At 41.9% G+C, this 26,520-nt stretch overlaps 1 protein-coding gene across 2 annotated transcripts; it reads right to left on the bottom strand.

The window, feature by feature from the left end:
• Window positions 1-49: 49 nt before the first annotated feature.
• On the bottom strand, window positions 50-24,764 carry enpp1 (ectonucleotide pyrophosphatase/phosphodiesterase 1). Of its 2 annotated transcripts, none has more exons than XM_029425879.1 (23): window positions 24,511-24,764; window positions 20,818-20,890; window positions 17,216-17,279; window positions 15,492-15,589; window positions 15,332-15,411; window positions 14,302-14,421; window positions 12,386-12,495; window positions 12,208-12,273; window positions 12,044-12,116; window positions 11,156-11,264; window positions 10,353-10,484; window positions 10,230-10,261; window positions 9,934-10,061; window positions 8,568-8,637; window positions 7,691-7,778; window positions 6,277-6,461; window positions 5,531-5,570; window positions 5,289-5,449; window positions 4,029-4,164; window positions 3,274-3,348; window positions 1,992-2,124; window positions 1,472-1,616; window positions 50-1,315 (listed from the first exon to the last, which is right to left on the bottom strand). In XM_029425879.1, exons 1-23 carry the CDS (start codon window positions 24,643-24,645, stop codon window positions 1,163-1,165), a joined length of 2,406 nt encoding a protein of 801 aa, XP_029281739.1. In that variant the 5' UTR covers window positions 24,646-24,764; the 3' UTR covers window positions 50-1,162. The 2 variants fall into 2 exon arrangements, with proteins under 2 accessions (XP_029281739.1, XP_029281740.1); XM_029425880.1 differs by having other exon boundaries at window positions 17,216-17,276.
• Window positions 24,765-26,520: the final 1,756 nt, after the last annotated feature.

The following is a 26,520-nucleotide window of genomic DNA, read 5'->3' as shown; positions in this document are numbered from 1 at the left end:
GATCTCTCCAGGTGTGATGGGTAACGAATAAAAGAATACAAGTCACAAGGTCAGTGAGAGTTTTTATGTGAAATTGTGCATTTGACCGTAGTTGCAATTTATGACAAAAGAAAAAAGCTGTAATACATGACGTCACTGTGAAGAGCAAAGATAAAAAGATTGAACAGAAATTGTGTTGATCCCAGAAATATTTTCTCTCACACAGACACACACACACACACACACACAAAAGAGACACAAAACAAACATGAATAGATGCAAAACGACCACAAAAGGACAGAGAACTACTACAAAGACAAAGCAAAAGGAAACCAGAGACGCAAAATGACCACAAAAAGATGTAAAACAACAAAGAGGCGCAAAAGAACTTCAAAAATGTACAAAACAACCACAGACAGACACAAACAATGACCAAATGACCACAACGTTTGTAGTTTTTTTTCTCCTTTCAGTCTGGGTGTCTTGCTCCTATGTAGGAGAGGTGGGAGGGGGGGGGGGCTTTTACATGCAGTAAACATAGACGCCACACACACACACACACACACACGCACACACACACACACGCACACACACACAAAATACTAACAACATTGGTGCAGTATAAAGAAAATAAAAAAATAACAACCACATACGATGACAACATCTGACAGGTGAAACTTTTGTTTTTGATCAGTAAAACTTCAATTCTCATGTCGGGTGTTAGTTCTGGCAGCAGACACAATCTGTTCCCAGATTGTGCGCCTGCCAATAAAAGCAAGTGTAGTATAAATAAAATCTTCTTTCATCAATAAATGTTTCTGTTTCCCTTTTATTTTGTTCCCATCCCCAGAAAATACTTTGGAGCCACTCAGCAGGCGTCTTGTGTTAAGAGCTCAGTTATAAAAATGTCCTCTGACTTTTCTCTATAAAATCATTTATAAAAACATCATTAAAAACAAATATACAGCTATCACACATGATTAATTCTGTTTTTTTTTTGGTGGAATCAGACATATGACTAAAAACCTGGATGGAGCATAATGTTGGAATCAATTTGGTCGAACACAGAAAACTTTTCTAAGCGAGGGTCTCGTTAGCTGTGTCCACGGGACCTGAGGCCTGCTGTGCAGACCAACATGGCTTCCTCTGGAAAGGAAAGCTTCATTTGATAAAGTCTCTGGTTTTAAGCAGTTTGTATCAAGGTCTTGAGCTGTAGCGTCTCTTCCACTGATAACCTGTCGTGGTAGAAGCTGAGTCCGGCCAGGAGCTCGATGTCTCGGACTCGCGCCGCGTGAAACTGCAGCCAAGCCTCCACCCACGTCATGTCCGACCCGTCCTGCAGGGAAAGCAGAAAGAAAAGGGGAAATGAAAGAGGGAAAAGAGGAACAAAGAAAATGGATTTAGGTGTTTAATCATTTTTTCCACACTGTAGAATCTGTCAGTAGGTTTCCACAGAGAAAGGAGTAGGAGAGGAGTGAGCGGTGTTACTCACAGCACAGCTCTCCGTGTGGTCAGGTCTGTGGGGCAGGATGAAGGACTTGGCCTGCAGGGGACCCTCGCAGTTCACAGGGCTGAAGGTCGAGTTCCCACAGCTGGTCAGGATCACAAAGAAATGTGTCGGGATGGGAGCCTGATTCCTGGAGAAACAAGAGAACACAGAGTTTAAGAAACTGCTGCCTCCTTCATAGAAAGCATTTGAAATGGTTTAATACCCAAAAACACTGATTATCTGCTTCATCCTGATTTTTATTGAGAAAATATATAATTTCATGGTTTTTAAGGTCACATGAGTGTGAAATCGATCAGTGTGTGGTGTGTGAGAGCAACAGAAATGTAAATATAACGGCCTAATTCATCATTAAAGGTTTACTGCACGTATGACACAATTCTAAGGAGCAGAAATACCTCAAAACAATGAATCGATAAAATGTTCGGCAGATGAATTGCTCATGTTATTCATTGTTAGGTGCGGCCCGTAACCGATCCTCCTGGAGTGTTTGCCGCTGACTTACCCTGAGATTACTTTGAGTGCATCAACGTTTCCATCATAGTCTTCATCAAATATCGGGCCGCTCATGACGTTGACTCCGTTCAGCTGTTGTGAATATTTTGGAAGCAGGACATCATGAACATGGGTCCAAACCTCTGCAGGGAAAACACACACACAAGAACCTTTGAGTTCAGATAGTGTAGTCTATAGACAGTGATTACATCGTTAAAGGAATAATCCCTCTACCAGCACCTCTCACTCGTTAACAGGATGTTTAATCTATACAACAACTAAAGTGTAAAACATGTTGAGCTTTATGTTTGGATATTTAAGTCAATAAACTAACTCATCCATAGAGGTTTACACAGTGTAGACACAGCGATGTGCCACCAGGGGGCAGCATCTGTGAGAAGATTAATAAACAGGCCTCCAACACACACAAACAAAAGTTATTGGACTGAGGGTTTTCCTTCGAATGGGACCTCATGCTAGTGAGAGAGAGAGTTTCCATGTGTGGGTGGCCCCAGTGGAAACCTGACCAGAGCTGAGTCGCCTAAAACTCAACTTCTCAATACATTAATCACCCCACACCGATGAACAAGTTTCAACAAAATCATGACTCATCCCAGAATCTGATCACACAGCAGTGTTAAATCACAAAACCTCTCACACACACTATCATATGTCACACAGGTTGTATGAGCAGAAGAACACACGTTAAGGGATTTAACAACTGCATGTATAGCATAGATCATTTAAAACACGCAGAATGATTTCCATTTGCAGTCCCATCTACTGCGTTTTGTGAATCTTCTTGAGAAATAAAACTGCGGCGTCTGCAGCAGGATGGCAGGAGGATTAACTCTGGAAAAGTTCCTCTCACTAAACCTTTAATTGTGCTTCACCGAAAGAGCTTCACTAAATGAAAGTACAGTAGTCACATATAATCACAGCGGTTACATCTTATGTGTATTTAGGAACTAAAAGTATAGTCTGTCTTTAGAATAAAAAAGACAATATTGAGCAATACAAATGGCTCACGAGAACAGACAAACCACAATAACTGTTCTCGGAAAACTTGAGCGTTTGACACACTAAACAGAGCATGACGTAATCTCTTCTGTTCACCGGTTAATTCAATTACTCAGCTCTCATTCAGTTGGCAAATGAATAACTGACAGCTAACTAACTGATAACTCTGGGGTGCAATTTTTAACTCGTGCATCACCGTGAATCTCATTTCCAGCTTCGGGCGCAGCTCTAAAAAAACCAGGAGCCGATACACATTTGGAAGATTGACTCACCTTTAAATGCAGGGAACATTGGTGCCATGTTGCTCGTGATTAGAGAGTCTGCCTCGAGTCCGTTGGCGCTCAGATCTATAGAGAAAAGTGAGGAAAATTATATGGATTTAAAACATTAACTGCATGTTGTAAAAGTCAGACGTGTTGTACTGTGAAAAGAATTGACTGAGACTAAAATATAAAAAGCTAAAGTCATTTATGGCCACAACTAATGTTTATTTTCATTATTGAGTAATCTTATCATTTTCTCGATTCATATATTAGTAATTTTGTCTATAAATCTCCTAGGTGATGCCGCTAAATGTCTCGTTTTGACAGTCCAAACCCCAAATGGTCTAACTTTGGGAGAGTTAAACTTCCTCACAGCTGTTGGGGAGCTTTTACTTCTCTCTTTCAGTCCGTCACTTCCTTTTGTGGAGCTACCTGAAACCTGAATTTCATTAAAAACTACAGTGAATCTGTAGCATCTTAATAAGGGGGGAGGACACACACACACACACACACACACACACACTCTTTACTTTAAAAGCATGGGGGCATTTTTACATGAGAATGTGGCTCTGAAACATGTCAACTTGAATTCAACACCCGGCCGGGGACGGCGTGCTATGACCCCCTCCACCACATACATACATACACACACACACACACACACACACACACACACACACACACACACACACACACACACACACACACACACACACACACACACACACACACACACACACACACACACACACACACACACTCACTGGGGGGATGCAGCAGGCCGAAGGATAGAGCGGAGTTGTTTCTGTAGCTCACACACAGCTGGCTGGCGGCCGGTGGGATGCGCACGTCAGCACGAACACAGTCCTCTGACTCCGGGCTCAGGGGTCGGACTCTGGTCTGAGAGAGAGGAGCAGTCAGTGCTGGACTCTGACTGTTGTGTAAGATCACTCGACTTGGTTTTGCTTCACCCGTGTTTGTGTGTCAGCGAGGGCATTGCACTGTTTCTCTTTGAAGAGCTCTCTAAAAATAAAAATCTCAGCTCACTCCCCTCCTGCCACAGAAGAAAACGACTGATGTCTTGAACAAAATGTGATTTATTTTGTATTTTATGTTTTAAAAACACATTTCCAAATGAATTCAATTTGTAAACCTACCATTAATTAATGTATAGTTATCCCAGAGAGTCTTTAACTCTAGCAGGCACCTGCAGTTTACAGCCAGGCTAAATGCTTATGAGGCGGTTCTTTGAGCTAAATGCTAACACTGGCATGCTAACATGCTAACATTGGCATGCTAACATGCTTGCAATGAAAGTGCTAACACAGACATCTATGCCACACAGCTGGACAGCGTGCAGGACTAGATGGTTTTATTTCAGAGTCATTAAGCCGTCTGCAATATATGTTAATACAATTCACATTGCATCAGTATCACACAGTATATATATATATTAACCAGGTTCACTATCTTAATTCAGTGTGTTAGCACACAAGCGTCTGCTAATTAGCTGGAAACACTAAGTACAGTTTAGGCGGAAGATACCATAATTAGTTCTGCAGGTTTTAGGTTATAAACCAAAGTATTAGATCAATTAAGATTTCAAACGAACTGAATTAAAGTTCTAAACCATGATTCTTTCAAGCTAAAACGAACAGAGGATACAGTGCAACCATATTTAGCTTGCACTGTATTTGTATAACGCCTGGATGAAAACAAATCCTCTCGAGCTCCATCATTCGGACAGAATATTACAACAGTGTAAACTCTCCGGGGAATGCATCGTTCTGCCTGATGTCATGATTTATACTAAACCTCAACCGCATAATGAGAAAGACAAGAAGTGTTTGAGCCAACATGCGCACAGAAGATGAGTAACAGCTGCTTAGAGAAGGGATTCAAGATACTAAACAACCTCTTAAAATCTCCTGCCATACCCTAACCACAGAAGAAATACAGCCGGGACAAATCAACCGTACGGGCTATGTTTAGAGATGAAAGACAGCTCCAAGGAGCGGACTCACCAGAGGCTGGATGGTGTACGACACCCACAGGGGCATGAGGCGGTCTTTGCTGTATCCATTGAGGTAGTTCGACTGGTGGAGGAGACAAAAGCTGGCGTCTGGCTGGACGACTTGAGGGGTGCCGAAGGGATGGTGGAGGCGACGTAAGCTGGCTTTGACACCTAGTAAAAAGGCAAAAACGTCACACAAAGTTTTCTCTAAAGAAACATCATAAATGCAAAGAAAAATAAAATGATACTCACTGAAATTAGTTGCTATGAGATCTCTGTTCATGTCTGTCTCCTAAAAATAAATTGTCATTAGTATGCATGTGTTACAATACATTAAAATCAATAAACAAGGTTAAGAGTCCAAAGTCACACGGTGCCTTGAGAGAAATGCTGTGTCAGCATGCTAACATGCTCGCAATGAAGATGCTAACAATCTGATGTTCAGAAGGTAAAGGGAAATGTCCTTAGTGTTGCAGGTATTGAGTCATAAAGAGTTTGACCTGTAAGGTAGTAATTGAAAACCATTTATTACATTACAGGTCATTTAGCAGACGCTCTTATCCAGAGCGACTCACAGTGAACTAACTACAGGGACAGGTCCCCCTCAGGGTTAAGTGCCTTGCTCAGGGGAACAATGGTTGAACTCACGACCTTCTGGTTTGGAAGGCGTACCACCAGACCACTAGGCTATCAACACCCCATTTATCCTGAGGGGATCATGAATGTTTGTGCCAATCCATTCAAAAGTTGTCAAGACATTTTACTCAACACGACAAAGGCCAAACTCAAAGTGAAGCTGGAGGAAAGATCTCCTGGTAGATGTGGAGATGTTTATACTGGACAAGTGAACACTTTGACTCGCTGCTGGTGGAAGAGGCATTTATCCTCTGGGAACATACATGTCCGAAACAAATGGAATGGCTTTAATGGTAATCCATCCAAGAGTTGTTGAGTAAGGACCAGAGTAAACCAACAGACAGACACCTGTTCGCACATACCTCCGCCTTGTTCCGGGATGGACAGGCGCACTGCAGGTTGTTGGCGGGGGCGGGGTCACCGGCCTCACAGGGGGTTTCATGGGAGAGCTGCGCTGGGTGGACGGGCAGGTAGACGGGACGCTTCAGAAGGTGGTTCAGACTGCCGTGAGTCCCGTTGTTTGGAGCGGGACGAATACCGAGGAGATCTGGTGGAGGAAGGGACGTCGCCATCATTACCGCCAGTTAAAATAACATTGTACTCCATGTTGTAACATGCAAGAGGATTCACCGCTACAATGTGGTAGTAGAATCAGGGATTATTCAACTGTTGTATTTAAGATAAAGAAAGAACAAAAGTTTCCTTTGTATTAGGTTTCTTGATATCCTTAAGGGTGCTACCAGCCAGGAACACATGTGCATTCAATTTAAATACTGTCTAAGGCATTTTTATTTTAAATCTAAATATTTTTATGGAGGTTTTGCAGGACAAGTGCAGTGCTGTTTGATCATTAGAGTTAATAGTGTGTTAATATTCCAGCATGTACAGGGTCTGGATGTATTTTTAAAAGGGCTCCATGCTTCAAGGAAATTTCCCCTTCGAATGTTGAAGCGAGTGATTCTCTCAAGTTTTAAGCAGGACATGATCAATAAATCATAGTTGAATCACATTACCTGAACAGATTATTTGGGAGAGAAAAGGTGAACCGTGAACATCAACAGTCGTGTTGTTAACTTCTGTCAATGGATAGATTTTGGGGATCTTCTGTTCTACCGTACTTCATGCAGTTTGTCAATGCAATACATATTTTATGTGTTTGTCTTTGGTTTATACACCTGGGTTCAACTCTGGACTTTTATCTGATCGTGTTAGTTCCTCTTTTTTCTTCTCAAAATGTGTTTTTGTGGCTGCTCTTTATTTCCTGCAGTTCTTTTTTTTTTTATGGCCCCAAACGACAGATTGAGTGCAGGAGAAGTGCACCTGTTTCCTCTCGAACTGTGTTTCACTGTGTTGCTGTATCTTCTACAATGAACCTGCCGAGTAAAGTAAACTAAGAGGAATGATGGCTACAGTAACGTGGTTTAAGACCACATAGACTGACATGTAATACCCATTTGTATTTACTGGCATACTGGTAGAAGTATAAAGGGAAATGAGTATGAATGAAAATAGAATTTAATCTAATTGTCTCATTAATCTCATTAAAGGAATAGTTCCACATTTTAGGAAATACACTTCATTGCAGAGAGTTCGATGAGAAGATTGATATCACTCTCATGTTCGCAACAGGAAGCAGTCGTTTAGCTTAGCTTAGCATCAGACTGGAAACAAAACTGAGAAAGTAGCCTGGCTCTGCAAGAAAGTGAAGAAGCCTATGCCCCAAAAATAATAAAGTAGAAGCTGAAGCTGCGGTACAGGAGAGTACAGTTCACTTACCACACATGAGGTTGTAGATTTCAATGTTTTCAAAAGGGGGCACAACAGTGTGTTCTTTAAATTCTGGACCGTAGCCGATGAAGATCGCCTGGATAAAGTAGGTACACATTAACACATTCATGCATTTATTCAGAGACATTTGTAGTTACAAAAGAGGGAATATAGTGAACTAGCCAAATAAAACCGTTATAGAAATAGAAAGCAACAGAAAGCCTCATTTAAACTCTCTCTGTACATAACAATATAACACGTGTAAATATGTGAAATGGACTAAGGCTGTGAAATGACCTCATGAAACCTTGGTTGGGTGGGTTTTTGGGATATTTGCAGTTGAGTAAACTGTGTGTTAAGCACACTTTCCTCTGCTGTGTAAACCGCCTGAGAGCCATTTATAGAACAGGTGCCAGACTTTTCTTAAAGGAGTCATCAAACCTTTGTAAGCTAATTATACCAGGTCAGATCCCAGCGTAAACCACGTCCGGGAACACACACGCTGACGTGTGGTGATGACTAGGGCAGACGCAAACGCATTTCCAAGTAAAAGAGAAGTAAAAAAAAAAGAAGGTGAAGGTGGAGAGCAACTTCTCACAACACAGTGTCATTACTGTGCTCAAGTGGAGTTTCGGTGCTCGTCGTGTGTGTTTTATCTACTTGGGTTTCATTCACAGAAATAAATCAGCAAAAACAAAGATGCATATTGCATTTTGTTTTCTGGAGGCCAGTTTAAGCGGCAACATCCTGCAAGTTAAAGACTTCAGTTCTGATCAGTTTAACTGCCACGTTATCTGGCTTCCTCACCCTCTTATTTTCTCTCAGGATATCGTGTTAAACATTTATCTTGGCAGACAAACACATACACATCTTTCCTTCCTCTGACCTGCATGTTGGGGAAGAGGTTATCTGAGCCGTGGAATCCACCAGTGCAGTACTTGAGTTCCTGCCGGTTACTGTGAAGATAGCATAGAATAAAAGTTCAAATGAACACAAAGACAGACGGAAATGAAGTTTGAAAGTCACTAAAACACCACTGATAGTTATTGACGTGTGTTTCCATCTTGTTTTCTATCTCAATTCCAGGGTCAGGGAGTTCACAGTGCTGTACAACCTAAAGAGCGACTTGTATGGCACTGCAGCTACACTGCAAGTGGACCGGTTTGAATTCTTCATCCTGGAACAATTTTCCATGATTACATGGTTGCTTTCCATCAAAGGACTTGTACAACTACTCTCCAACATACCATGCCTCATTCATTATAGATGATTGCTAACACAAATGACTGTAAATGCTTCGACTTCTGTGTGGCCAAAGAAACATTTTTATTAAGACTTGCCAACTGCAATCACTGTAACAGCTCGAGTGTCTTCCACTACATCTTAATTATTCTTCATCCTGTGAAATGCAATTACAAGTTTCATCACTGACAGATATCTGGCAGATTAAAGCAGCACTATAAGCAAAACATTTAAAGACTTTTGACATTCCAAGCTAAAGGGACACATGTCTCGTTTGTTTTCTAACTTCCGCCTTAAAATTCAAGATTGTCATCAATTAAAAAAAGGTTTGCATTTCTCCTGCACGTACAATTTGTTAATGGAACACAACATAACCTTTTATTTTCAAATGAACATGGGCACCATGCTCCAAGTGTTTCTCTTTCCCTTTATTTAACATATAATGATGATAAATGATCAGCTGAGTCAGTTTACCAACTTTAGGCTTCAGCTCTTTTTGGCTATTTTTACGCTTCAGTAAGAAGATTGGAGGGTGTTTGTTTTTTTTGTAGACGAATATACACATGGGTTGTTTGGAGAGCTTAGTGTAGCTGTGTAGCATAAAAACTTAAAACATAACCGGCCAGGCGTGAGATCACCCGCTCAGGTCCTGCATGACGCATTGTTCCGATTTTGGAGGGGTGAGACCAGCGGTTACTCACTTCTCTGTGAAAGAGACATTTACATGCGTCTTGCCAGCTGCTGTCACATGACAAGAGTGAAGTCACTTGATAACAAGCAGTATGTATAAATGTCAAAGGTCGTTAAGCTCAAGTATAAATATTCAAGCTTTGGTGGTTTGAAAAACTTTAAAAAGCAGTTACTGGATTTAATTTAGATTTAATGACGAGTTGAACTATGCCTTTATTAGGTTTGCTCCCAAACACTGCGGCTTTAAGCTTCTTACTTCCACTCTTAGATTAATGACCTAAAACAGTTCAAACTTGACGGTGGGCTCATCGGTGACTTACAGCGCAGCCTGCCACCCATTCTTCATATAGAGGTGTCCTCTCTCTATGCGTTTGTTGTTAGCAAAGTGCATCCTTTTGGGGAGGTTTTCTTTGAGGTACGGCCTCATTGGCTGGTCAGAGGTCCTGCACTTCAGAACAGACACAGCAGAGGAGAATCAACACACACACACACACACACACACACACACACACACCACAGGGAGAGAATGGGATTGTTTGACGTGAAGCCAAGCAAGCAGATAATCTTTCATTCTTCTTATCAATACAAAAAGTCACATTTGGAATACTTCGCATACCGACAGCTTCTTCATCAGGCCCTCATAGTCGACTGAGGAGGGAAACACAGGACAAGGTCAGCCCCACTGGGTACGAACACACGGACACTGGGTGGAAGTTGGGTGTTATCGACGGGAACTTACAGGAAAAGAAATCCGCTGGGAGGCTGTGGGGTCTGATGCGAGCAGCTGGGCCTTGGATGACGGCAAAGTCATTAGTTTCGGTCAGGTAGTTTGACACGTATGCTGCCTTTTCACACGAAGCCTCCTCCATGCCTGTACAAAAAAAGAAAAGGGAAAGTAGTAAGTTAATTTGTCCACAGTTTCTTCATAAATGGTGAAGATTTGTGAATTAGTAAAGAGTTATGTAGCTATAGTCAAAGTGCATATCTTCCCTGGGAAATGATGTCTTTTGATGCGGAAAGCTGGGAATCGCCCGGAGCCACATTGACTCCCGTGCTTTTATCTTTAATGTACCTAATTACAAGACTAAACATACGGTCTCCAGATGTCCAGGGAAACTGCTTGTCACAAAATATCCCTCCTAACATGCCACTGCGAACACTTTGTCCCAGTTTACTCGCGAATAACAGACACAGATTTCTCATCAGATTTCTCTCTGGGATGAACCTGCAGTTTTCTCCTGTAGCAGGTGCAGTGACTGAACCAAGTCAAACATTAACAGATGGCCTCTAAAGTCACCCGTCAGTGGCACACAGGCTCTAAAACGATGCTACTGTGAAACCACAGGGTTTTAGGAGGAATGCACCAAGTTTGTATAGTCTGGAAGCAAATGCAGAGAAAGAAATCACTTCCTCTGAACTGCTTGAACTCTGTCATTGTACCGTTTAAAGAAATGATTTTAGAATTCACTTCTGCATTATTGCTTGTAAACTTCTAAAATGACACAGTGCTGTAGTTGTGTTGAGGTTGTGTAGTTTTCTCACCGTGGTCTGATACGATTATAATGTTGGCACAGTGGTGCAGGTCTCTCTGTGTCAGGCCATCCATCAGCAAACCCACGACCCTGTCCACATTTTCCAAGGCCTGAACGACCTTGAAGGCACAAAAGAATGTAAAGCTTTAACAGAGTTCACGTGTCACTGTGGCGGGAGAACAATGTGCGGGAAAACTGTAAGTCTATCGGGTAAACAACTTGCTTTAGCAAAGAAATGATTAGCAAATATAATAGATTAAAATACCGAAGTCAGCATGATATATAATCTTGACTTGATTAAATGGGGTTTGGTTTAACATTTGGAATGGAGGCAAAATAATAATAATAATAATAAAGTGGCTTCACATTGTTTGACACTGATTAAATGTTGGATAATAATCATTATTTTCTAACACAATGCTTTAATTATTCAATATGATATGGAGCTGAAACTATTCTATTCATTTGATCAACAGAAAATGTATTATTTTGATAATTGATTAAATATATTTAACACATCTCATGTGAGCTCCAAATCTTTTCATTTCAGCCTCACAAGCAGAAATTCACTTTGACAAATAAGCTTAACTAGCATTTTCCAGAGCTTCTAACTGCATCTCACAGTCTCCTTCCCTCACACGTACAATAAGACCATCACATGTCCCAGGCTCCACATGGACTGTAGGTCTTGGATGACGACTGATGGTGGTGTGCAACTGAAAGCTCTGGAAACAGCTAGTAAGTGTCTCTTAGTGGAAGATTGTGTCCTGCTACTGTCTCCAAGGTTCAAGAATGAACTGTCTCATGATTTGTACTTGTTCTGTCTTGTCTCTTCTTCTTTTAGGTTAATTAACAACCAGCTTATAATTGCAGGTTTAATGTTTAGTGACGGACTCACCTGACTGCTCGCTGGTCCGTATCGATGTCCTGCTGAGTCAGGTTCGTCCAGGTACAAAGTGTAGAAGTCAGGTCTAAAGTCACGAAGGCAACAGTTCAGTGTGATGTTCAGTGATCACACACACAGCATGATAGTTAATAATGATAATGAAGAACGTGTGATACCTTTCTCCCTGAGGTAAGCTGAGCCATTCAAACACCGTCGACACTCTCTGCTCAAATGTGATTTTCCTGTGCACAAAAACGGGTCCATGTGATTAACGAAGACGTTAAATACGCCACTATGTTGTGCCTTTAATCGTCTTGCCATGAATTCAAAAGTATTTAACGTAATCGCTCTTACTTGTCATACGACTTGTACAAGTCTGGGAAGGTGCCATTGATTCTTACATCTGAGCCAGGCCAGAAGAAGGTTCCTGCTTTCAGTTTCTGATGCATGGCAGTGATCCAGACCTGAGAGGACGAGGGGAGAGGAGATGAGATGAGGAGGAGAGGAGATGAGGAGGAGAGGAGAGGAGAGGGGAGGAGATGAGGAGGAGAGGAGATGAGGAGGAGGAGAGGAGGAGATGAAAGAAGAGGAGAGGAGAGATGAGGAGGAGAGGAGAGGAGAGGGGAGGAGATGAGGAGGAGAGGAGATGAGGAGGAGGAGAGGAGGAGATGAAAGAAGAGGAGAGGACGAGGGGAGAGGAGAGGAGATGAGGAGGAGAGGAGAGGAGGAGGAGAGGAGAGGAGAGGGGCGGAGATGAGGAGGAGAGGAGATGAGGAGGAGGAGAGGAGGAGATGAAAGAAGAGGAGAGGACGAGGGGAGAGGAGAGGAGAGATGAGGAGGAGAGGAGATGAGGAGGAGAGGAGAGGAGAGGAGAGGGGAGGGAGATGAGGAGAGGAGGAGATGAAAGAAGAGGAGAGGACGAGGGGAGAGGAGAGGAGATGAGGAGGAGAGGAGATGAGGAGGAGAGGAGATGAGGAGGAGAGGAGAGGAGAGGGGAGGAGATGAGGAGGAGAGGAGATGAGGAGGAGGAGAGGAGATGAGGAGGAGAGGAGAGGAGAGGGGAGGAGATGAGGAGGAGAGGAGGATGAGGAGGAGGAGAGGAGGAGATGAAAGAAGAGGAGAGGAGAGGGGAGGAGATGAGGAGGGAGAGGAGATGAGGAGGAGAGGAGAGGAGGAGATGAAGAAGAGGAGAGGAGAGGGGAGGAGAGAAGAGGAGAAGGGATGAGAGGAGGTGAGAGGACAGGAGGAGGAGAGGAAAGAAGAGGAGAGGAGGAGAGAAGAGGAGAGGAGAGGGGATGAGAGGAGGTGAGAGGAGAGGAAAGAAGAGGAGAGGAGAGGGGATGAGAGGAGGTGAGGAAAGAAGAGGAGAATGGAGGCGAGGAGATGAGGAGAGGAAAGAAGAGGAGAGGGGAGGAGAAAAAGGAAACAAAATGAGACATTTGAAGAAGTGAAGAGATGAAACAAGATTGCAAGAGAGGAAAAGGAGGAGAAAAAAGAAGATGAAAAGAAAAAAGAGACAAAAGGGAAGAAGAGGAGAAGAGACAAACAAAATGAGGAAGAGAGGGTCATCTCGGCTCCTGGTTGATTCAGACACACTAAGCTGTAGACTAATAAAGCAGTGTTTGGTCCGTTAGGATGGAAGTGTGATCCCTCACAGCCCAGAAGACTGATGGGAGTCTAGCTGCATATGTTTGTGTTAAATTGATACCTATTAGACTGATCTGCAGATAGAAAGGTTTTAGTTATGCAGGAGGCTTGTAAGCATGTTTTGGCAGATGCACTTAGTTGTATTGCTTCATTACAAAGTAATTAATTCCAGGAGTCATCGCTCATTTATTTCTCCTTCTTTCCTGGAAAGTCACAAGGCTGAGAAGCGTCCTGTCACACAGTTGAGACATGAGATTTATGCGACCTGCCATTTTTACAGGAACCACAAAGCGTCTGAACAAGCACAACTCGCATCCCTCACACGCTGTCATTTAGCACGAGCAGATCATTACAGGGGGAGCTGATCTTCAGCTTTAAAAAGAAATACTGTTCGCAGGCAGCAAATTAAAGCCCCATCTGAACACAATGCTTCATATCTCTTGAAAGACATGCGTCTCCTCTTGGTTTTCCACAGAGCCAGGGTGTGTTCACTTTCACATGATACGAAACAATACTGTCTGGCTCAGAACATGTGTGAAGGACTGTCCCCTCTGTGGCCTTGCTCAGGTCACAGCTTCGTGAATTAACACCTTCTATATCATGGTCGCTCAGATTACACGTACCGGTTCTCCTTGGTACCATTTCGGGTTGAATTTTTCATCAGATTTCAAGCTGAAGAAAGCATCTTGGCTCACATCGTACATCTTGTTGTCCACTATCCCGTGAGACTCAGGATAAAGACCCTGCAGATAAAGACACACAGTTAGGGTGAGCTGTTTTAGATTCTGGGGATTTAAATTAAGTGATTAGCTCCTCTCTTCTTCCTCTTCAAACCTAAACATTACTGGTAACCACAGCAGTTTATTTTAATTGTAGGCTCTGTGAGGCGAAAGCCACTCTGCTGCTGCTCCTCTCCACAAGCACATGTAAGCCATTAGGCCTCGATGGTAACCACTACACTGCACTACTGTGAAGAGGCGCAGAGAGAAGCCCCACATTTCACAAAAGTTCACTGTTGAACTGTGGTACAATAACAGCAGGGGGGGGGGAAGTATGTATTTACTTTAGTAGAACTTATTTAGTTTAACATTTTACATACAAAACATGACAAACAATGTATTGCTGAAGATGTTGAAGACATGGTAGAAGATTACAAAACAAAATGAAGACACGTTCTTCTTCTGGTCTCTTCAGTTCCACCAGAGAGACATTTCCTCTCTAAACTTCTCAAATGACTTCTTTATTGAAATAACTGCCCCGAGGCCCAAAGAGATAAACTAAAACGATATTTGAAAAATCTGAATGACTGTTTTTGCTTCTTTCCTCTGCTTTAAATCATCTCACGACCCCCCCGGATTTATCTTGTAACCTTTTGGAGGTGGCCCGACCCATTGTTTAGGAACCACTGGACTTTATCTTTAAAAAGTTTAAGTAAAATTAGCATCACAGCAAACAGCTACAACAGACAACTAACACTACTTATGGATTCTTGCATCATAATTATATATATCAGTCATATGTCTGTAGAATAATTACTCTGATACTTTACTTTAAGTACATTTAGTTGAAAATACTTCTGTAAATGCTTTATGAGTTCTTCTTCCACAGCTTGTACATGTGCCTGATCATGTGACCTGAGCAGACAAGACTTACAGTCACGATGCTGTAGTGGTTGGGGAAGGTCTTTGTGGGATAAACAGGCCTCATGTACGTCGTTGTTGTTCCGTCCTTTCCTGCAACACAGAAATGTTCAGTCACAGGACGCTGAGCAAACCATGAAGAACTGTGGAGTCAAACGATGTCGCTGACTTACGTAACTTGTTGATGATAGGAAGGTGGCTGACGTGATCTTTTAGGTACTCCGACCTGAAACCGTCCAAGGACACCAGGATGAGAGGAGCCCTGGAAAAACTGGGAGACAGAGAGGAAGAACGATGCTTTAAATGGACACTGAGGTGGGTTTGTGAAAGGGAAATGGAATAATTACTCAGCAGGAGACATGGATATCTTTGGCAACAGTGGCGCAGCAGTAGTGTTGTACAGTAGGTCTGTGTGCAGGGAGTACAAAGCAGCTCTTTGACTGAGCAGGCAAGAGGAGAAGTGAAATCACAGACCACACAAACAGGAGAACAGGAAGGTGACGCTGCAGACGGTAAATCAAAGACTGAGAAACGTCTGTTGGTCTCTACAGATTACTTTGTTCCTTTGTGCACAGCATTCATTTTATCATCGGCAAAGGTTACAGGTGATTCCTTCATTACTCGTGTTTAGTTACACAGATAACATGTTGATCTCAACGCTTTGTATCCAATAGTGTGAAGTAACACAGGTTGGCGTTGATTGGTCAACACTACGAGAGACCCCAGTCATTCATCTATTGTTAATATAAAATGATGTGTCAATAAATTATTATAAAGCATTATATTTATTGGTATCTAATTGGACTATGAAAACAGTAATTTATAGATTTAAAAGATTTTACTAATTAATTAATAAAGAAACCAAATGATTTAATTAACTGGTAGTCAAATGGGGAATAAAAAGAGGAGTTATTAATAGCATTTATGAATGAATACGGTTACTAAATAAAGTAATTGAATTGGTCGAATTAAAAAGAAGTTTAAAAAAAATTAAAAGAATAAATAAATCACATTAAACTAAATTAATAAATCCCTTAAATAAGGGAATTTCAAAATCAGTTTGAAAATGTAGTTATAAAAAGGTTAAAAATAAATGGATTAAATTGAATAAACAAGTTTTAATCAGGAAATTGTCCGGGCTATTCACGTGATACTTCTCTTGTAAAATAATCTGTACATTTAAAAAAAATTAACACGGAAAGAAATTTAGCAATCAGCATTTTCCAGAAGAGCTTCCTCTTTCCGTGTGAACACCAAACCACACATTAAAATAAAAGTGTGGTTCGCCAACAGAAACAATACAAACAAACACAAGAGAACGAGAGACTTTGAAATAAAAACACAGACAACATTCATTTGTTTAAAGATTCAACCAGAAATAGCTTCATTTGGAGCCACAGGTTTTCTTTTCCATAGTCTAATGAGTCTGTCTGGGGTTACTCCCTTACCAAAGCAGACACACACACACATATGTGACCACACACTCACGCACGCACACTAACACCACTCACCAACACATGCCTGATTACTCATATTAGATTGGTTTCTATAGAGACTTTTTCCACAAAATCAACACTTGTGGAAAACAAGGAATCATGTGTTTGGGTTATTTACACACTTCTTAAAAAATCAAAGAGTTGACAGTGACAGAAAAGCTTTTCTATGTTTCTGTGCTCACAGTTTAATTTCCACTAAGAACTGTCTACTGGGAACAATGAGTTCAACTGTGGGAGTTACAGCTGGAAAACCTCCTTAAGCATGCTGAAAGATATCGTGGAGAGGAGGAGAGGAGGAGATGTTACGCAAACTAGGTCAGCTGAAATCTTTGAGGTATTGTTTTCTATTAGAAGCAGATCATTTCTCTCATTACAACAGCAGAACAGGAGTTTTGTATTACCCAGATGGACACCGTGACTGATGAACTTCCTGATCTTCTGCATGCAGCCAGAGCTCACCTTCTGCTGGAAAAGAGTGTCGTCAGTCGCATACAGTATATTACAGTACAACACAATATTGATGCCAAGAAACACCAGATAACTTTGATTAAGATTAATGAACTACTTGACTGAAGATATGTTAGAACAATTCTTAAATAGGTCTTTATAGCATTAAATCTTCACGACTAAATAAGCAACAATCAATTGCAAAGGAATTCAGTGTTTGGGTTTTCAATGGGTTTCTTTTCAGGCTTGTAATGCTAACACAGTGTGTGAGAGGTGAGAGGTGTCAACTTACTCACTAAGATGCCTCAGAGTCCGGCCTATTTCTTAAAGAAAAGGCATTTTTTTTATGTGTTTTGTTGGAAAGTGAGCGTGCAGTTCGTAAAAAAACAATAAGAATAGTGTGTAGTTCCTCTTTAAAGAAAACTCATATTTGATTGATAGTACAGGCAACTGGAGCAAACAAATACATAACATCCACTTTTTCCAACTGAGCTCTGCACTCTGTGACCAGCAAAGACAAAAACAGACACACAAATCTCTCACGTACAATAAGCAACACTGTTTTAAACTTTTGCAGATGATCTTTTCCACAAGTAGCATCCATCATATCATCATATCATAGTAAGATGCTGATTGGAAAAAATGTGTTTTCAGGGCTATTAATGTCGCATTTAATAGGAATATGGAGTCAATTCAGTGAAAGGAGGAAGTGAACGTGCAGAAATGCCACTTTGTCTTCCACATATTCATGAGAAGACTAAAGACAGAAGGAGGCTGTGACTGTCTCCCGGCCAGAAAAGTCTTTCCACTGTTTTTTTGGAGCTAAAAGAGAGCACAGCTCTGTGCACCACATGAATGTGACGTAAAAGCTACGGACGGACTCCATGAACAAAGACAAAGTAACTCCATCATCGCATTTTTAAATCACATGTTGTGCTGGACAGGATGTGTTGTCATAGCAAAACATCTGGACTTTGTTCTCATGGAAACAAAACAGAAAAACAGCTTTTCTTAAAAGAGGTGTGATCATTCCACTCGTGACATTATTACTTTACATTACAGTTCATTTACCTGACCAATAAGTGTGTATGCACGTGAAGCAACTACAGTACCGAGATTATGGATACATGTTATGGTGAATGTTTAGCAGACACAGAGCAACATGAGCATTCATCTACTTCATACTCTTCTTTTAGCTCTCCGCCAACTCCTGGAAGATATACGTGGCTCTTTAGCTCTTAAATACTCCACTTTGTTCACTAGCTAGCCGCTAACTGTGTCAGCCTGCAGCGCTGCGAGGTCGGCACTCTCACTGTCATGTGATACATGTAAACATATTGACCAGTGCCGCTTTAAGGACACCATCCAGTGTCCCTGTGGGTAATTGTTCGCTAGTGAGTAGCTAGCAGAGCAATATAATAGTAAGAGGTGTGTTTAGATTTCAGCCAACGAAGTTTACATTTCCAAAGCATGTGGTTGAGGTCTAAATGATATATTTAACCTCTATCCTCGTCTCATCTAACAACGTGGGTAGGGGAGGTGTGGGTGAAGGTGAACGGTTGTCTACAGCTATGTATCCCGCTGCTGTATAAAGAGAAAAAAGAGCTTTTGGTGACAGAAAATAGGGTAAAGGTCAAGTGATAAGAGATGAGTGTGGCCCATTGTGGTGTTGCAATAAAATGTGATTTAAAAAGTATTTGTTAAGCACTTGGAACACGAACAAATACAATATATCCTCTATTCTTTACTCCGGAGCATTTTGAAATAAACTAACTTGCTCAAGGACATTCCCACCGACACGGCGACTCTGAGCGGGAAGCTTTGAGTCAACTCCCTCTCCCGATACGATCTGTCAAGTCTGCTGCTGCTGCTGCTGACATGACAGAGGGAGTCTTAGCATGTCGGTGAGAAAGCCCCTCCTCACTGCCTCTCGAGGCCAGCAGTGTGGTTTGGAACGAGGACCGGGGATGCTCCGTCTCAGGAGACAAGTTGCTGTGGTCCGTAATCTACGATAAAACCCAGCTCTTAACATTTCATACTACATAGTTTCAGCCTCTAGGAAGAAGTCGAGTCCTGGGTTATTTTTATTTCTTTTAATCTGCTTCCAAAGGCCTTTACCAAGCAGCGTTACGGACGATGTAGAGGTTCCAACAAAGCTGCGTATATGTGAGAGTGCAGAGTCAAGATTTATTCTTCCCATATGGCTTTCATGTTCGCTGGGTGGGAAACATAAGTTAAAGGGAAATGCCGCAGCAGAGAGAGCACCCCGCCCAGTGCTGGGGACAGTTGCCCACAGTCCCCAACCGCTGCCCCCGAAATGGAAGAGGAGTGTTTTGGCACAGCGGTTTGAAACAAAGAGCATACTGACGCCGCTGCCCACGTCTCACCAGAGGGAATCTATAGCTGCAGAAAACATGGCAACCTCGGGAGAGCATTCCTGTCTCGCTTAAATGTGTTTACGACGTGTTTTGCAACCGTGGGTCGCACCACCCTGACAGAAACATATCCTGTGAACAAATCAGACGCAGTCTCAGGAGGCAACTTTCACCTCTGTGTCTCTCTTTCACCGGCGGGCTTGGTTTGGTAACTTGACCCTCCTTCATTGCTGCTCTAAATACTTCCAGTTTAGAGTTTCTGAGGGACCTGCAGTTAGCTGGCTCTACATTAGGTACAAGCAGTTATTCCTCCGCCCCCCGTGACAACTAGTAGTACGTCTTTTCACCAGCCTTTACGGATAATAAGTGCTGCAAAAATATAACCTGAGATGGTTATTTCTGTCTGTGTGTCTCTCTTGTTGCAGCCAAAGTATCTTTGTTCCCTCTCTGTGTTTGTAGAGTGAAGACCATGGGTCACAAAAAGCTCAGGCAGAAAATATAATAATCTTACCAGTGACATTTACATGTGAGTGAAAGCAAGAGCAGATGTTTTTGAGATTCGGGTATGAAATATGGAGTTATTCAATTGTTTTAAATGGCATAAATTGGCATTGCAATCAATGTGAATGGGGTTCAACAAGTGTTTCCCACTTCCTGGAGCAGCAGAGCACACATTTACGCAAATTAAAACCCATATTATTATATGTTCAGGTGACTATTTTTCAATTATTTTGATGTTTTTGTCCTCAGAAAAGTGCTTTCTAGTGTTATGGTAATCTTTTTTATCTTATACTGTCCTATTCTTCATATTATGCTCATCTTATGTTTGTCCTACTTGCAGCGATTGGGACCAGACTACACTCTGGTCGTGTTCCCCCTTGTATCCTTGTATCTCTAGATGTGTCCGCTTGTATCTCTTGTATCAGCTGGATGTGCGTAGTTGCACAGCCACATAGTCACCCCCTTGGTGACGATATAGTCTAATTGTATTCTCTGTTCGTTGAGCTTCATGGTGGAGTGTTTGAACTTAACTGCAGACCGTTTGTTGTTCCATTTCTGCAGAAATAAAGAGCTTACTTCTTTAACCGAGTATCTTTATTTTAGTATAAAGACACCTTGTTGGCTTCTTATGCTGGAAACACAATCAAAAACATGCTTTAAAATCTCAAACCAGTGCCTACCTTTCCCATCACTGCTCTTCCTCAGTGATAACGCTACAGCCAGGATGACCACCAGCAAACACAGCAGCAGAACCTAAAGTCCAGAGAACAAATGTCAGGAGGTTTGTTGACGTTACCGGAGATCACGGTTCATAAATCACATGCAGCTGACATCCAACATGAACAAGGATGTTTAGAGTGACCTCCTGGCTCTGGTGAGCGTCGGGTAAAAGAGGTAAAACTCTACAAAGTTAAACAGAGTGTTGAATAATGATCAACAATGTTACACATGATGACCGATAACTACCTTCAAACTTAACAAAGTGAAAGGTGAATCAGTTTCAACGTGATATTTTCAATGATGGCCTTGGTTTAAGAAAAAAAAGAAGCTCATTCTCCTGGCACTCTGGACTCACTCGAGTGTCAGCAACATGCCTTCTGACCATAATATAAACTAACTTCTGGCTGCTCCAGAGAAGCCATAAATCAGGACATTTGGAGGAATCATAAACAACAACAGAAAGTGATTTGTTATCCAGCGTAGCAGCGTTGGCTCTAGAAATGGAAACGTCGGTTGTTGGGTCCACCACTTTGGTCCAGATTGAAATATCTCAACAACTATTTGATTTGACATTTTGTCTAGAATTCATGTTCACCAGAGGATTAATCCCACTGACTTGGGTGATCCTCTGGCTTTTTCTTCCACGCGACACCATAAACAATGTCTTGACAACTATTGGATGGATTGTAACAGCTTCTGTGATCCCGACTTTTTCTTCTAGTACCATCGTCGAATCCTAATTTAGTTGAACACTCAGCTTTGCTTAGTCCTTGGTTGTAAGTAGCACATGCTAACATGGCTAACCTGAGACGGACAACATGGTTAACATCACCCTCTAATCCCCCGCATGTTAGCATCGCTATAGTGAGCATGCTGACGTTAGCATTTAGCTCAAAGCACCACTGCGTCTCTACGTTTCTGTAGACTTTCAGTCAGTCATTTCTCCATTCTTTGATTCATTCATAAACGTTTCGTTTTTCTTTGTGAGTCCTCCATCTTTACTCAAAATGGGATAAAAGGTCTTGCAGTGCTGGGGGAAGGTGGGCAGTTGTTTATTTCTTTAACCCTGCCCAGTGTAACCGAATCATCTCCGCCTTCCCTCACACCACATCTCCAACTGTCCAAATGTTGGTCTTGGCCGTGTGTAATTGACAAGTCAAAACAGGACGTGGGCCTCAGCTGAATTACAACTATTACAATTACACCTTGTCCATGGTCCATGAGTTTACATTAGGATACAACTCACAACACACACACACACATACACACACACAGTAGAATAGCTTCAAATAAGCCAAACCAATTAAAGTGCAGAGGGCTCCTGCTGGAAGTGTTCATGCTTCCTCATAACATGACATATTGACGCCTCTCTCTCTCTCTCTCTCAAAAATATTAACTTAATCAGCGAAGAATATTACACAGCAGCAACACTACAGTATGTATTTGAATGTTGTACTCATTCTAAAAGCTGCAGTAGTGCAGGATTGTGGGAATCGTCCCTCAAGAGTAATCCATTTCTTGTGATTCACACGCACAAGAATTCCTAGACGGGTATGAAAATATGCAGCTATGTCTGGGTGTGTGCACTTATTTTCTCCAGCTATAGGTGAATGGAGAGAGAGAGAGAGAGAGAGAGGGGGGGGGGGGGGAAGAGAGAGACCTGGATTAGACCTTTTGGAAAGACGTGGTCTTTGTGGGTTGTGAAAGTAAACAGTCTGTCTGCTGGAAACCAACTTGTCTGACACCGAAACACACAACTACCTTCAGTGTTGTCTCTATTGTCTACACACAGTAAAATACCTCACTTCACTGTTTCAAAATGAAACTGCGATAAAGTCCACATGGAGACACAAGCGGGAAAGAAATGTCACTATGAGTTTGAAAACTAAGATTTCACAATCATCCTGTTGCAAGAGCATAAATAACTGCAGTGTAACAAGTACCAATATCACAACTACTAACAGCTGTATGGTGGCGGATGAACGAGAGGAATGAGTGTATTATCGTCTAGACTTTGCCACATGTGTATTTAATTAGTACCAAGCAGACAGCAGCTAAACACACTAGTGCCTGTGGTTTCAGCTGCTTTGCTAGTAAAACGTTTGTTTACTGTCGGATGATACAGATTATATTTCAGGGATGAGGGATAGTATAGTAGTGGGTATACATGTTTTGCATTTCTTTCCACGGCTACATAAAAGGAAGTATCTAATACAAAAAATTCTTTGCAATTCTTTCAATTATGGTTTTAGTCTTCAAGTAAATCCCCAAATGTATTCCAGATTGAGTTTTTATCTGTAGAATATGTGTGGTTTTGCCTCAAGGAGTCGTAGACAATGAAGGCTGCTGTTGTTTCTGAGACTTTTCCCTCTGTGCCAAGAATACAATTCTGGGGAATACAGACAAAATACTCCTTCTACTGTCCAACAGCAGCGGTATTTATCTTTAAAATCCTACGAGCCACTAGATAAACAGGATATGTTCTGTACACATGCTGCAGGATGAACACTTTTATCCAAATAACCTTAGCGTGCCATATATCGTATATGTAAAATGGGAAGTGATTCTTTGATGTTAGCAGGGCGCAAACATGTAGAGCTGCAGCGTTTAATTAATTAACTCATCGAAAGAAAATGTTTCGGTAACTGTCATTAAAATCTTTTAATCGCGTTGGTTTTTTTCAAGCAAAAATACTAAACATTTGATGGTTCAGGGTTCTGGACTGTGAGAGTTTGTCTATCCACAGATTAACTTTACTACCCTCCCCTGCAACCCCTTCAACATCCAGAATATCTGAGAGTCAACTATTGCATTGCTCTCTCTGAGTTTCTGAATGGACTAAACTCTCAGCTGAAACTTTACTCTGTTGGATCACAACCAGCACTGTGGTGTAAAAAGGTCCAGTCCTTCTTACAGTAATAGCCTCTGAATACCATCTCCACCTGCAGAGACACTCCTGGCCTCTGTCTTTTCACACTGGAGTGAGAACAGTTGATTTGCACATTCACACAGGCAGCGCTGACAGTCTGGACTGTTTGACAACTGTGGATTAATCACAGAGTAAACAGTGTAGAAATGTAAACCTGAGACTGTGTGTTTGTGATTAATAATTTATAATGCCTTATAAATCAGTCTCTTTCATCATCAATTCATCTGCAGATTACCTCAACGTTGATTCTATGAAAAGGCAAACATTTTTTTTGGAAAAGCTTCCCATCGAAACCAAAGTGATATCTTGAAACGTCCAAACCAAAATATATTAATTTCACAATCAAATGTGACGAAGAACAAGCAGCAAACCCTCCAATTTTGAAGCTGGAAGTTTGGTCACTTTTCCCAATCCTTCCAGATCTAACGGTCACTAAACACTCAGCATATAAAGAGTGTAAGGACACATTACAACTTTACAGACACGTGTTAACTGTATGGAGCCATATAACGACGTTATTTGTACCACACAGAGGCACGAGGATATATTGCAGAATTTAGCGTTGTTTTAAAAGTGATTATTTTTGAAAACACAAGTAATGAAAGGAAAGAGTGAAAGGAAATAACATGTTGCCTTCAAGTATTGTTTGTAATGTAGAGTTAGAGAAAAGTTAGGTGGTCAGACATGGAGGTATGTAGGTAGGTATTAGGACTATTGAACGTACCCCAGTAATGATTTTACAGTGGTTATTCCTCTTCTTCCCCCGATCATTGTTTCTCCTTTGACTTTCCAGCTCTGGAGCCTCAAACAAAGAAGCAGCCTGTTCGGCAGAGCCGTCCTCTCCTTTAGTTACTTCCATGCTGCTGAGCGCTGCAAACTCCAGCCAGTGTTTTCCAGGAGGGACTGCAGAGTATGTGTGTGTGTGTGTGTGTGAGTGTGTGTGTGTGTGTGTGGCGGGCAGAGCTTCACCCTGTGCTGAGGAGCATATGTTGTGTAGGATATGACCCCTCTGCTCCAGTGGAGCACCGCCTTGTTTCTTGACGTCTCCAAGTCTACAAAGCAGCAGCATGTGATTGATCTGAGAGAGAGTCGGAGGATGATTAAAGAAAGCAGAGCCGACCTCAACAGTCTGCTATTTTGGCTCAAGTGACATTTTCCAGCGAAGTCTGTTCACCAGGAAATCTGATGCTGGCGACTTTAGAAAGGAGTTGGAGCTGTAATGTAAAAAAACTAAAAAAAAAAACTCCAGATATTTAAATGCATATGTGCTTCAGTGTTAATCTCGACTAATGTTTTAGCTGTGACAGGAAAAAGTAACAGTCAAACATGAACTTCAATAAGGATTTACAGTAAAGTGACGGAGTGCTTCTGCCGCCCTCTGGTGGTGAGACCGGAGTGTTGCGCTGTATGTCATGACAGTCTTTGACATTTGAGTCAAGAAAAAACGAATAAAACACAATCTAACATATAGGAATGATGTTTTAATTTTGAGATTATAACGTTACAGAATTATCTCCTAATTCCCAGTTCCCAGTAGGTTCCCAGTATTAACGGTTATTGATCTACTACCATCCATCCATCGTCTACCGCTTATCCAGGATCGGGTCGCGGGAAAGCAGCTCCAGTAAGGAACCCCAATCTTCCCTTCTCCGGGCCACATCCTCCAGCTCCGACTGGGGGATCCTGAGGCGTTCCCAGGCCAGTGAGGAGATATAATCTCTCCACAGAGTCCTGGGTCTTCCCTGGGGTCTCCTCCCAGCTGGACGTGCCTGGAACACCTCCCTAGGGAGGCGCCCAGGTGGCATCCTTACTAGATGCCCGAACCACCTCAACTGGCTCCTTTCAACGATTCTACTACCAATCTACTATTAAAAAAGGCTACATTAAAACACATCATATCACATCCAGACACAATAAAACACATGTACATAAAAACACAATACACAATAGAAACTACATTAAAAGTAGCACCAGGTGGGCTACTCGATGGTGAGGACTTTTACTGAATGACAATGTGTCACAATTGTTTTTGCACCTTTGCCCCCTGTCTATTTGTCTGCAACTTTGTATTAATTGAAATGTTATTTTGAAATCTGTTGTTGCTTTCATAAAGCCAGATGTTTTGTATACATGCATACACTAGAAAACATCCATTATGTAAAAGGAACTTTATCCAGTTAGCTGCAGTATATAAGCATCCACGAGATGGTGATGTTGCGACACCATTAAAGTAACACCACATTTCCTTCCCTGTAGTAGAGATGTTTTCATTAGGCTACTGATCCCTGACAGTTTTAACACAGACATATTTCAGCTCTGTGAGGTCCAGGTTCCCTTCAGATCCAGTTGTGTCGAGCAGTCTGATAATGGAGCTCACATGTCTCTGGAACTCTGACCTCTGACCTCTGCTTTGTCCTGCACTTATAAACAGCCCGGGGTTAACTTTGCTTTGTCTCTCTCTGTGTGTGTGTGTGTTTTCTTTCCTGTGTGTTTGTGTGCGTGTCTGGATATGAAAATAAACCTGGTGTATGTGTGTTTGTTTGTGTGTGTGTGTGTCCTGCTCAGTGAACTGCATATCTCTCAGCAGAGTGTCTCCCTACAGCTGTCCCCAACCCAGCTGGACTTCACAATATGACCTTTAATGTTGACCTTACACATGTAGCACTTACTGTCCTCATCACATGGTCCTCCCGACTTCTTCTCAGGAAACACTTTCTTCATGAGTGTGTCGATA

This window comes from Cottoperca gobio, chromosome 24, assembly GCF_900634415.1.
Source record: "Cottoperca gobio chromosome 24, fCotGob3.1, whole genome shotgun sequence".
Taxonomy (NCBI): domain Eukaryota; kingdom Metazoa; phylum Chordata; class Actinopteri; order Perciformes; family Bovichtidae; genus Cottoperca; species Cottoperca gobio.
This window is presented reverse-complemented; position numbering and strand designations above follow the sequence as displayed.